Source organism: Python bivittatus, unplaced genomic scaffold (assembly GCF_059951505.1).
Source record: "Python bivittatus isolate LINGU-HERP-01145 unplaced genomic scaffold, Pbiv_v1 ctg000610_np1212, whole genome shotgun sequence".
In the NCBI taxonomy this organism is placed as follows: Eukaryota; Metazoa; Chordata; class Lepidosauria; order Squamata; family Pythonidae; genus Python; species Python bivittatus.
Genome location: NW_028277088.1, coordinates 51,265,237 through 51,279,414, shown reverse-complemented (window position 1 = coordinate 51,279,414; position 14,178 = coordinate 51,265,237). Strand labels below are relative to the sequence as shown.

At 36.9% G+C, this 14,178-nt stretch overlaps 1 protein-coding gene across 2 annotated transcripts in view; it reads right to left on the bottom strand.

The window, feature by feature from the left end:
* The window catches only part of CDK13 (cyclin dependent kinase 13), a 51,249-nt gene that overhangs the window by 13,729 nt on the left and 23,342 nt on the right, over positions 1-14,178 (bottom strand). For both annotated transcript variants that reach the window (XM_015887401.3, XM_088150000.1), the window contains exons 6-9: positions 8,501-8,690; positions 7,237-7,293; positions 3,496-3,597; positions 2,800-2,877 (exon numbers count right to left, since the gene is read on the bottom strand). In XM_015887401.3, coding sequence (XP_015742887.2) covers positions 2,800-2,877; positions 3,496-3,597; positions 7,237-7,293; positions 8,501-8,690 — 427 coding nt within the window. The remainder of the gene's footprint in view (positions 1-2,799; positions 2,878-3,495; positions 3,598-7,236; positions 7,294-8,500; positions 8,691-14,178) is intronic.

Sequence of the window (14,178 nt, the reverse complement as noted above, 5' to 3'; positions counted from 1 at the left end):
CGTTGCTGCATGGATGAAGGGCATGATTCATTGTCGTCATTTTTCTGGTCTTCCTACATAGGGCTTTTAGTTCAGCTTGAGTCCCAGTCCTCTATTCCAGATGTATATCTAACGACTGGAATTGCCCAGGTGTTAATCGCCTTGATGGTATTTCCGCCACTGAGTTTGGAAGATCTTCTTCGCTCTTCTGATGTATTCACTACTTTCTTCTTGACTTCAATGTGCTTGATGTTGTCAGCCTGAAGGATGCCCAGGTATTTGTAGTAGTCATCTTGATCATCATTTGTACTGAGCAGACTCTACATATTATTTTCATTGGGCATCTGGATTCCTTCAGTTTTTACTATTTTTCCCCCTGTTGATGGCTGTATATTTTGACAGTGTTGAGCAGTGATTCCATTTCAGTTGGTGTTTTTCCATACAGCTTTGGAACATCCATGTAAAGGAGGTGAGATAACCTGGCAGATGCTTTTGATGTTTTATAGCCATGGCCAGACTTATTCAATATTGTTGACAGAGGAATCAAACAGTGGTGGTGATAGTGAGTCTCCTTGAAATATTCCTCTCCCAGTCTACCACCATGGACCAGCACTGTGTCTTCCATTGTGTCACTGATCTTTGCACAAAGCTTCTATTTCTACTGACTCCTGTTATTTCTGGGCATTTGATTATCCAATCATGTGGCAGGGAGTCAAATGCTTTCTTGTAATCAATCCAAGCTATATTCAAGTAGGTGTTCCTTCTCTTACAGTTTTCCAAAATCATCTTGTCAATTAGGAGCTGATCTTTTGTTCCTCTGCTGTTTGGGCAGTTTCCTTTCTGCTCAGGTGAAAAGAGCTTGTTTTCAACTAGATGCTGTTGGACTGCATCAGCTAACCACACCTGCTAATTGGCCTGTAGTTGCCTGATGCTGCCCCTTTCGTTGGATCTTTCATTATCAGGTAGGTTTTGCCAGATGTTAACCAATCTTCAATTTCACCTCCTTGCAGTATGTTATTAAACTGCTCGGCAATGAGTGGGTGCAGACTTGTCAGATGTTTCAACGAAAAACCATGCAGTTCATCGTCACCTGGTTCTGACCAATTCTTGAAATTCCTTTCCCTTTTCTCCACCATTTCTGCTGTTATTACAAGTTCTTTTATTTTGGCTTCTTTCTTATTCTTATCTACCTCCTTTATCCAAGTTGCATTCTTCTTGTATTTCTTTGGGTTGTCCCACAGCTGCGCCCAGAACTGCACTGTTTCTTCTTTGTCAGATGTTGACTGGTTCATTGCAGTCTCTTCATTGATGGATTGGTAGAAACGTTTCTGATTTGACTGAAATTGAAGGTTCTGCCTGTAGTGTGCAATTCGAGCTTCGTATCTGATCTTGATCTGCTGATCTATGGCTGTTATTTGCTGCTTTATTATTTCCAGTGCTTCCTTGATCTTCCTTGTTTCTAGATGTTATTTCTTGATCACATATTCTTTGGTCTTCTTGTTCTTCAGCTTCTTTTCTTTCATCTGTTCTACCTTGCTTGCAGGTGATCTCAGCGTGCTGAACTTACTTTTCAACCTGAACTTCCATTTTGGTAGTGCACTGTTTGGCTTTTTTTCTTGTTGATTTTGCATCCAAGATATTCAGTTATAACTGCAGCTGTGCTGTACATCAGTTGGTTTGTTTCTTGCAGTGAGCTGGTGCTTATATTTGATATTATAGTATTGGCATCATTTAGTACTTGTGCTGTTTCTTTGTAACATACTTCAATGCAGGCAACCTTATTTTATTGCTTTTGTGCTGTTCTAGATGCTCAGTTATTCTTTTTTTTCAATTCCTCTTGTTTGTTTGTTTGTTTTTTGTTAGAGGGCTTTGTCGTTTCTGAGGAGAAGGCTCTACTTTCTGAGCTACTTCTGGCAAGGCTTCAGTTACTTTGTCCTGGGTAGAACTGCCCTTTACAGTTCTTCCAATTCTATTTCTGTGAATACTTGATTTCATGTTATAAATCAACATTGATCTGCTAGCCTCTGTTCTGTTATTTCCAATTCTGAATGTTGTTCTTTCCAGAAGTGGTACATTCTTTTCAGATATCCTCTTCTCTTTGGACTTGATTTGTAATAGATCATTATTTCTTTGTTTTCAGTTTTTGTATATTTGCCACAAGTAGACAACTTTTTTCCAGTAGTTCTGCAGCTGCTGGCCTGGTTGCTTAGCCAACAGTCCTGAGTCCTTTGGCCCACTTGTCACCAGATATCCAGGAACTAGAACACCTAGGGCAGTCCTTGTTGACCGGGCAATGACCAATCTGGTATGGGTTTCTGTAAATTACGTCTCACCATATTGTTTATGGGAGAGATACTCTTTGGCTGGCTCTTCTGATGAGACCTGCCCAGTATGATTGAACCTCTGACATAGCTCTCATCCTCCTCGGAGCATGCAAGCCCCACAACTACGTCAAGGTAGTGCCTCACTGGGGATTGTTGTTGTTGTTGTTGTTGTTATTTTATCCTTCCTTGTTTATATATATAACTTGAGGCAGCAAATATATTTAATACTCCTGCCTCCTATTTTTCCCCATAACAGCAACTTTGTGAGGTGGGTTGAGCTGAGAGCGACTGGCCCAAAGTTGCCCAGCCAGCTTTCTTGCACTGTAACATGTTAAAGCTAAATGGGTTTATTATATGGCAAATTTCCTTCAACAGATTAAATCTTCAGTCTCAGTTACAAATATTCTCAAGTAATATATTTTACTTAGGATGAGGGGAAATAATTGGTGACCATTTGCTAAAAAGTAAAGTTTTCAGAGACCCAGGACATACTGACCTTATCAGTTCCAGCTGAGCAAGTTCCTGGTTTGCTTGAAATATTGGCTTTTTAGTAAAAAGTTCACCCAGGATACATCTACGAAAAAAGAGCAAACAACTGGAGGAGACTTGGGGTGGAGGGCAAACTAAAAGTCTCTAACCCAAATACATCTTCCAGGGAAAATAAAGCAGTGGTTTAGCTTTATGGTATCAAATTGTTCAACTACACCATTATAAAAACTTTCCCAGAAAAACTACACTCTCAGCTTAAAACATTTAGAAGGCCAAGGAATGTTGATAATCCCCAGGAAAACAGAAGAAAATAACTCCCTAGAAATAAACTATGTTCACAAAATACTTTGAAATCTTTGAAAACCCCACTGTCTTTGTAGTGCTGTCCCATTACCTCATAGGTACACTCTAATGGCCTCACCAGCCCCATTAGGCACATGATATATTATATCCAATGAAATGCCTGGCTCTTATATCCAATCACATGTATATTCTAATTTGCACAAGTCTAAAGAGGGACTGTAACTACACCCCTCTTTAGGCTGTCTTTGCCTCCAGCACTGGCAATAAACCAATTTGTGCTTTGGTGTAATGTTTCCTGGTCTCCGATTCAAATGTACCATTAAAATATTCTACCACGTAATCTATACTTTTTCTAAAATCACTTTGTTACATAAAGTTTATTAGCAAAAAAATCCCTTACCCACAGCTCCAGACATCAATGGCAGGTGTATATCGTTCCTCTCCGAGCAGAAGTTCAGGGGGACGGTACCATAAAGTGATAACTTTGTTGGTATATGGTCGACTGGAAAAAAAAAGAATATTTTTCTATTTTTTCCAAAAACAATTTCCTATTAGACATTTTTCCAAACCATATTATAAAAATGAATTAAACCATCCCATAGGTCTTCTGAGCTTACTTTTCAATAGAAGCAGAGATTTATTTCCTATAATGCGTCTTCCTGAATTGCTACTAAATTTCTGGGAGTCGGGTGGTATATACATTTAATAAATTATTCTTATTTTTATTCTTATTGTTGTTAGTTGCATAGTCAGCCAGATGTTTAGACTGGATTTCACATTTTTATCCTACCTATCGAGTCCTTCCCAATGACCTGGGATAGGGAGATGTTATTTGATGGATTAATGGTGTTAAAGGTATCGTCGCAGGATATAAGCTGTTCCAAGTAAAGCTGCCTTTTGCAACTGACTGATGGTGATTTTGTCAGTGCTGTTGGTCTTCAAGTGGTGCTCCAGATGTTTGGGGATTTTTGTCAAGTGGTGCCGACTACTACTACTACTACTACTACTACTACTACTATTATTATTATTATTATTATTATTGCATTTTATATTTTTACTGCCTGTTACAGATTGAATCCCAAGTATTCAAACATAAACAAAGAAGCCCTATAAGATCCCTTTTTTTCTGAAAGAAAATAATATTCTTCAATTCATTATTAATGGTATAAATAATAATGGTATTTAATTATTAAATTAAAACTGCATATTGTAACTGGCAACTGATATAAACAGTTGCTGAACACAACTATTGTTAACATTTATAATAGAATTACAGCAAGACTTTATGCTGTTTGTGGGAGAAGAAAAATTAAACATTTGTAGCACATCAATTTTATAATTATTTAGTTTTATTATGTTTTATCTGCTATCTCAGAATGTCTTCTTTTTATATTGGTCAGTGACCACAATAAATTTATTGTATTGCTACAAGGGTGGGCCACCTGCTGCAAGAAAACAATTCAGGACTCTTGCAAAAGCAATCAATCTTAACTCTCATTACTTGGGGAAGGAAAGATGCTCAACTCACTTTTGCCTTTGAGTTCCCATTATTTCTTTTCACCCCAGCCAACATAGGCAAGTAATATCAAAGTATAAAAGAAGTTTAAGAATATGCCTTAAACTGAGTCAGATCCTGGTTCTTCTAGCTCTGCATTGTCAACAATGACTGCAAATAATCCACCAAGATTTCAGGCTGATTACCCTATCTAGAGATGCCAAAGAATTAATCTTTTTAAAAAAGAGTCCAACTTGACTTATAATAATTAATATCCCAGGGCATATAATCCAACATCTTTGCTAAAGCTAAGCAGATTTAAACCTAATTTCAGTTGATAGATATCCCTGGAAGGAATCTCTACTTTATTAGCCTTGCAGAACCAACTTAAAAGCTTAAATGTTTCAATACAGTACTCTTTTGGCCCCAGCTGATTGAGCAGTGGCTTCTATTTTGTGAATTTACTATAAAATTTATATTTTTGTTTTATCATTTTGTTTTTATGCTTATATACCACCCTTTAGGACTGGGGTAGGTTATAGAAATGGTTAAACGAATAATATGCTACCATGAGTTATAGAAAAGACTTATGGTTAAAGTTTTGTATTACTGGGAAAACCCAGATTTAACTACCCAACCCACTTGATCACTCTACTTGCTCATATATGGCACATTAACATCTAAGCCAAATTCTGCCAATCTTAATACAGATAATACTAGATTGATAACCAAGTTATAAGAGAAGTGCTGTTCTTCAAATGCAATTAAATGTTTTTATACACTCAAAGTAACTGTTTGCTCTGCGACTAGTTCTGGCATCACTTCCTTAATCAGTTTTTATGGAAGAGTAATTTTAATCTCAGAAAATTATGTCCAGTATGCCATTTGATGCCACTGCTCTTGGGTGGGTTTCCTTTCAAACCAAGATCAGGGCTGAATCCATCTTTTGCTGCACAAAGCAAAGGCCAATATGGCATCCCTGCCTATTCAAATGTTATGTACAAAATCAGTCAGACTGGTAGTCAAATCCTACTTCAACACTGACTCTAGGATAGCCTGACACCACTGAGATCAACAGCCTAGTTTAGGAAACACAGAAGAAGCTGCATTGCACTATACTCAGCCCCTATTCTTCAAAAGTTCACCACTGTTCCTCTTTTAGCACATGGTGTCTTATGTAGAGGCCCACACCCTGAATAGCTTTCTGTTATGATCTATAGAAAAATATTCTATCACACAAGTCTTCACATTCAGTACAGAGGTACAGTACAGAAATATTTTTACTACAGGTAGTCGTCATTTAGAAACCACAATTGGGATCCACAACTCTGTCATTAAGCAAAGCAGTTGCTAAGTGAAAAATCACATGACCATACTTTGCTTACAGGTTTACTTCCACTTTCTTTTGCTTTACAGCATCAGAAGGATATGACCCCAAACAGCAGGGTGGGTCCAAGTGGTGGGGAAACTTTCCAGAACTCGACCCATAAGGAAGCCGGATAAAAGGGCAAATCTTATAGCCCTTTTTCCCCACTTCCAGCCCTTTGGAATGCTCATCTCAATGCTGGGATAATTAGCAACGAGAATTGATGTTTGCATTTACACTCATTGGAGAGGAATGGATTATAGGAGAGAAAGCAGGCACACAATGGGAAATACACACCCTGCTGTTTGCCTTAGTAGGCAAAAAAGCCTTCAAGTGTGAAACTGATTAAGGTCTTGTCAATTTCAAGCAGCAGCTGCCAGCCAGCCAGAAAGTCAGGGAGTTCTAATCAACTAATTAAGGTCACAAAGTTGAGCTTGTTAATTTGCCATTACCACTTTTTAGGGATGTGCTGTACTGCAGAGGAAAGCAGCTCAGAAAGAGATAGCTTATTTAGGCAATCTCCCTACTCTGCCAGGGCAGGGAAAAGAAAAAACAGGTCAGGCTTATATAGGACAATTCATACTAACTGGCTGTAATGGCAAACAGGTTGTAAATGTGGGCATTGGTTGCAAAGTTACTTTTTCATCACTATCATAACTGTGAATGGTCTCTGTCCAAGGCAGTCACTAAATGAGAACTACCTGTATCTTCATGAGAAGTACTACTGAGCTACTGAGTTAATGCACTGGTGCTACGAAGTAATTATCTCCATTTATATTCTACAGGAATTAAAGATTTTACAATAATTGTTTCCAGTTGTATTTGGATTTTTACACTGTACTATTACAAAAATTATATATTTTTAAATTATAGCGCAAGCCCATTATAATAAGTTAAACAAGATTGTGCAACGCACTTTAAATAAGATTGAATAAGTAAAGGTGTTATATTATGAAAAAATCATGTTCATGTTAAAAAAAAGGACTCCAAAGTCTATGGATTAGTCTAAGCTAATTTAAATCCCATTGATTTCAATCAGCTACCTTAAGTATGACTAAGCCTGAAGCTAACCTAATGTAAATCAACTTAGAATAAAAAATCCCTTAAACTTTAATTCAGACTATAAAATTTTAAAATAACAAGTATAACCAAAGCCTTTAAGGTCACGGAAGAAATATTTTAAAAATTCAATGTCATTTATTTAAATTTTAAAGGTTTATGAGATATTTTCAGAACACTTCCAAAAAAGAGACACATCGTTTTAGATTAATATTACTTACCTCTCTTCAGAGCTGTACAGACGAGCAAGACCAAAATCTGCAAGCTTGATCTGCCCTCTAGTGGAAATAGTAAATTATGGTTGAATGTATAACTGAATATCCATAATAACTATATTTAATTCCATTCTAATTTTAAACTTTTTTTTTGCCTTGGACCCGCCCAAAACTCCTTGCAGTGCAGTCCTCATGCATAAAATTCAAAGCCTAAGTTTTACTTTTCCTCCATAAAAAGTTGGGGACACATGATTTAAATGATGCAAACATGCAGTCAAGAAATCAGAAAAACAAACCAACCATTAAAAAACCCTAACAAATCATTGTAATACTTATAAACATTTTACTCCTTTGTTGTAAGATTAACATCATAAATGAGACTACTGACTTCTACAACCATGCTGCAGTTGCCAATATTTTTAATACCTACATGCCACTTTTCAACTACATTATCAAACTGCTATGTAACTAAAACAATAATTTAAAAGCACATAAAATACAAATAAAATAATAAATAATTGCAGTTGAGCAGGAAAAGAGTTAACTTCCCACAAATTACTGTAGAAGTCTTATTGTATAAATCATGAGTGGTGGACTAATCAAACCAACTCCCAGCAGCCCCAACCAGGATGGGTGTTGGTGAGCCATACCAGGAATGGTACTTTAGCATATGTTCCTCATGCCTAATGTGAGCACTGGGGAACTGCAAGTTGTTCTTGATAGTGTATGTCATTAATAAAATTCTGTGTGTATGTACCACTATGTACAGGTGAAAAAAGGGCTCTTTGGGGAATGGAAAACACAGTCCTACTACTCAAATGCATAGATTCAATACATGGAGAAGCCTTATTTTCTTTCATAATTTATTGATTCTATGGGAGATACATACATCTCTAACCTTAAAATTATAATATAGGATCTCTGCAAAAGACTTATGAGTTGCATTTTGCCTAAAAGTACTCTGATTAAAATAACTGGAACTTTAGTTGTGACTTACTTAAGACCCATTGCTTTCAATATGTCTATTACAAACATAAGTAAGCCTGGAAAAAATTCTAGGTTTATGTTAGTTATGCATTCAAATAAATGAAATCTTGAGGCCAGTATTGAACAAATAATTTTCATTATCTCCAGCAGATTTAACAAAAAGCACATTACCTATGTCAATAAAAATGTTATCATCTGAAGATGAATTTATAAACTACTCTATCAAGTATTTTTTCTATTTCTAAGTTTGGGAAATATAATTCTTATAAAACTGGATACATACCTGTTGTTTAGTAAGATGTTAGAACATTTAATATCTCGATGTAAGAAATTCTTCTTATGGCAGTAATCTAAGCCTTCCATCAACTGCCTCATGAAAGATTTAATATGACTTTCATCAAAATGAACCAAGCCAGATTCCAGAAGCCCCATCAGATCATGATCCATATATTCAAATACAAGGTAGAAAGCACCTGGAAGAAATTAAGATAATTTTATATCTAGCTTAATTTTAAAGAATGCCATTGCTTATTCGGACTATAGCAGTAAATCTTGCTTAGTTAACAGAGTTCATACACATGTTGTTCCATTTGTTTAGTATATACACAACATAATTCCCCTGAACACTTTGTATGAAGGGAGGGGACATTTCAAGTTTAAATATCTTTATCTCAATAATCACCTTTAAATACTATGGGGAAACACTACAAATATGTTCTGATTTGAGGGTTTATTTATAAAGTCACAGTAAATGATCAAATTAAAAAGAAAAGGGAACTATGTATGTGTGAGATGGATTAAAAGAAGAAAAATGAGTTAAAGTAGCAGGTAAAATACAGATAGTTCTCAAGTTACAACCATTTGGTCAGTGACCGTGCAAAGTTACGATGCGGCTGAACGAGCGGTATTTATGACCTCAAAGTCCCCTGCAGTCATGTGATTGCGATTCGGGCACTTGGCAACCAGGTCACACTTACGATGGTTGCAGCAGTCATGTGGTCACCATTTATGACTTTCCCTGCTGGGTTCCCAGAAGCATAGTCAATGGGGAAGCAAGCAGGGAAGATCGCAAAAGTTACTCCCACTTTTTCTCCTGTGGAGCCCCATTTATCCCCCCACCTGCACTCCATAGCATGCACCCTGTGGCCCCCACTGGCCTGCCCACAGCCTCCAACCCGCCTGCGCCCCGCAACCCATCCACACTCCATAGCCCGTGGCATCCATTCACTCCTACCACTCCATAGCACCTGCCAGTGGCAACCCCCACCTCCCAGGGGACCCGCACACCTTGCCTGGGACTCCCACCTCTTCCTGCTTAATGACCCATGCAGTCCTGGGGTTATGATGGCAGCCAGGACTGCCGTCGCTAAGCAATGCGGTTATGTGACATCACGCTTTACAACTGCATTGCTTCGCGCCAGAAATTCCATAACCTGAGGACTACCTGTAGGTTAATATCAAATAGGATAAAGTTTATGTGTGTGTTTATACATACATAGACACATACAGAGCAATAGCAAGACAGTAAATAGTACTGGGTAGTTAGTCTCTCAACCAGGAACTGTGGGACTAAACAAGTTTAGTTACTGGCTTCTAAAATTTAACACCTTTGTTAGAGATTTCAGTGGAGCTGTCTGCAAATAGAGTGTATTGTCTCATCCAAGCCACCTCATATACCAAAAAAGTGTAACAGAACTAACTGCCAATCCTAGTATAATGGGAAGTGCAGCAGGACATGAGATATTGATTCAATGGTTATTTTAGAACATAGACAGTGGTGTCTAAACATGAAATATTACTAAACTGCCCTACCGCTTCAACAGTATGGCATTATATCCTTTACGTTTAGAGTGTATCTTAACAAATAGTTGGGAATAGCTAATGGTTAAGATAAACATTCTCTAAAATATAATTTAGTATTTTCTGTCAGTTTGTAAATTAAGATACAAAATACATTGTTTTACCTTAGGAATAGGTACTCCAGTTTCTCTTCAGAGAGTATCAATCTTTTGCCCTCAGTTTGAGGATAAAGCAATCATTCACCGAATTGACAATTCCCTCCTCCGCCTCATGTTTTACTTAAACAGTGGAAGATTTTCCCCCTCATTTTACAGCAGCTACTCCAGCATCACTATTTCTAATATGTCAAAGTTCAAGAAAAATAATTCTGGACCTTTCCATAATCCCTTGGTTAAATGAAAATATATTCTATCTTACCTCCCCTCCCCAACCCCCTTTCCATCTTGGAAATTATAGTTCATCTAGATCTGGAGTACAGCCCTTATTGCAATATGAAAATAAAACAGGACATTAAGGATATTATTATACTTTTTAAGTCTGAATACCAACTCAAAATCTAATCTATTTCCCAGGTGCCTACAATTTTAAATTCTGGACAGTTTTAGCCAAAAATCATTCAACTAAACCAGAGTCCACAAATCCCAAACATTAGAAACCAGGATCAACTGCTTTCTTCACAAGAACGTATTAAAAGAAATCCAAGATTCCCCCACTCTTGCTCCCACTGCTACCATCACACACCAATTTGGAGAGATGTTTGGGGGGCAAATCCTAGGCCATCTGAAAACATCATCCTTTTCCTATTTTACTAAAGATATGCCTATGCATTTACCACAATTCCTTGCCCCTTTGCTAATCTTTCATTTATTCAAAACAGGTACATAAGTACAACCTTACAATATGCTTTCAGTGTACACTATTTAGACAAACCCTAGAATTTCATCAAAATAATAAAAAAGCCAGAATGAGCTCTTCCAAAAGTAAATCAGCAAACACACTATTTAAGAAACTCACTTAAGATACTCCACTACATGTATTTTGCATCTTTTATTTTCCTTTCTATGTATATTAAACAGGTCTGGCAGGCACAACCAAGACTGTGTTCCAACTTCAGGGAATTCTGTTGTAAACATATGTATGAAAGGAACAAGCAAACTTCAGGTTTGCATAGTCCTATCCTCCCCCTTCCAGATGGCCAAGAGGGGGCAATTGGAAGCTTTCACTTCCACTCTTAATTAACAACAGTTCTAGGTCTGTAAAATAAAATACAACTGATTTTAACCAAAGTTATTTAAACAGACACTGATTTCCTATGGCAGAATACTTGAAATAGCCTTAGTTTTGTTTTATTTGGAACGTGGAACACAAAAGGTACTCAGTTTCACTGATTTGACTTGTATGAAACAATAGTTAACCAAGTTTATTAGCATAGACAACATAACAAATTACAGTTAATCAGAAGTAGAGATGTGTAAAACGTTTTGAACTCTAACACTTGTTCCTTGGAACAGAAGAGTGTTAACCTTGGAACAAAACACTCTTGTTCAAAAAGGTTTGTTCTGACTGTGAAACAAAGTTCACTGATTTGCTCTCAACTTGAGACAAAACAGGGTTATTTTAAGTGTTGTTTTGAGAGTCTGATGTCCTATGACCAGTTTGTTGCTTTACAAGTTAAGGCTACCCTAAATTTGTTTAAATCAGTAAAGTCAGTAAAGTAGCCTGGGTCTGGTTCTATCCCTGTCACAAATGGCTGAGACCAGATGAGGGAAGAAGGAATGGAAGTGAGGAAAAAGAAAGAGTTACTTAAAGCACACACACAGAGGAAGATAGGTGTGTCACTGACTTGCTTAGTCATCCAGGGTGTTATCTGTGTAGACTAGCCGGAAAAAAACAAAGCATGTTTAAACTGTTGGTTCTACTGTTTCCTACAAGAATTTTTTAAACATTTTGAAAAATCTCCTGTTAGCCAACTTTTCTGTAGATAAGCTGACAGAAGCCATCAGATTCATGAACCCATTTAGCTTTGGGACCCCCAGAATAAAAAGACCAGCCTAAAAGTTTTAAATTCTGTTCCACATGTAACACATAAGGCTTTCCAAGTTCTCTTCTTTAGAACATGGCCAACTTGAAACATTCTGATAGGATAAACTATGTCAGGTTGTTTTGTCCCAACTGTGAAAAAAAAACTTTTTTTTTTGTCTCAAGCATACTCCTGATCAAAAGTGAAAACAAAAGCTTCTAAACAAGTTTCCCCAGCAATGCAGGAAAAGAGAGGAAGAGAAAGAGAGTAAGAACAAGGATTATTGCATTCTATATTATATCTCATAAATAAGATAAATATTGTAGGTGTGCTTTATACCTTTCTCAACCCCTTTCAAATACAATAACTATACAATAATTAAATACAATATAGTATTGTTTCCAGAAGATGCGTATTTTTTCCAACATTTAAGTTTACAAAGCATGAATTACAATGATACCTGCATTTTTCAATAAATGTAAGAAAATGCAGTTTGTTACAGACACAAATAGGAGCATTAAATTATCTTCTTTCACATGCAAAAGGGTCACTGCAGTTTTTGCACAATGAGAAGGACTAAGCCAGATGTTCCCAAACTTTCTCGGCTCACAGAACCTTAATGTCTCAGTAATTCTTTCACAGCTCCCCTAAGCCAAAACAAATACCTAACTAACTGTTAAGTCCAACAATTTAATGTTGTAACAGTTTAGTAGGCATTTGAAAAAATATACATAAATTGAAAGAAAAGCATTTTTATTTCATTTTTAAATAACCACAATTATTTACTAATGAGATGCATGTGCTTGTTAGGAACTGCACAACTTCTCAAACCTTGGAATCAGTCAACCATTCTCATTTCCTGTTCCAGATTATTTTCACATGGAACTTGCTTTTTATCACAGCAACTGCCAAAAACCCAGCTTCACAAATAGATGTCACAAAAATTGAAAAAAAACTATGGTGCCCATGTGAATTTGCTGTGGTGCCCCCAGGAACCACAAAGCACACAGTTTGGGTACTGCTGGAGTAAGCATATTTTGGAAGCTAGGAGACTACACTTAGTTTGATAGGCAGTGGTCTTGGCTTAGATGCTTATGTAGGTGAGACTGAGATTTTTCTTTCCAGGTTTGCAGAGAAGAGGTTGAAGAAAATTTTGAAGGTGAAAAGCTTTATTGTTTTTCCCTTTAATGTCAAGGTTTTGCTTAAAAATGTCATCCTTTCAAATTGAATAACTGCTTTTTTAAAAGCCAGCGTATCTAGCTCAATTCTCTATGCAATAACTTGAAAATACTTTTGGTTTCCGGACTTTCGAGCGAGGGAACAGCAAGCTAAGACGTCTCTGAAGGAGCAGAGACAACACTGCAGCCAAGAGTGATGGACTGGTAATAAATCTGGTCCAACAGAACCTCTCCAGATAAGGAAAGGATGAAAGATCTCCCACTTGTGTTCCAGACAACTGCTTCTTGCAAGGAGACCACAGGACAGTGGTCGACTTGAGGGTTTGAGCCCCAGGAATTGAGGAAAGCCATCAATCTCTCAACTGCAATGGAGCCTATATGGACACTGGGTTTATCAAGCCTCACTTTATAAACACGTGGAATACACTATTTTAAAGTTAAAAGAAGTCTTCCAAGCAACAAGTTTGAAAAACTACCTGGTGAGTGATCCTTCACTCCAAAAAGAAGGGGGGGGGGATTAACAATTTAAAGATTTAAAGACACAAAGTAAACAGCAAAAATCTAGATAAGAATTTAATCTAAGAAAGTTTGAAATGAACTAAGGGACCAGAAAAATTTGAAATATTTGATTTAATATTTGAAATATTATGACTTTTGCTATAAGACTTTTGAAATAATTAAAAACAAAGCAGTATCTTCATGGGAATAAAAATTGTTTAATCTTTCAGGAAACAGATGATAGGCTGAAGCAAAAGAAATGTGAGACAATGTCATACAGAAATGAGACACTAGAGGGAACTAAAGTCCCCAGACAGAGAGGGGGGGGGGAAAGAAAAGCCTCCTTTTTACTTTTGAATTTGATTATTACCAGTGACACTTGTAATAATGGCAGATAAAGATATTACATTGGAGACCCTTCAAAGGATTTTTGACGAAATGGGAAAGAAGGTTGCAGCTACAATG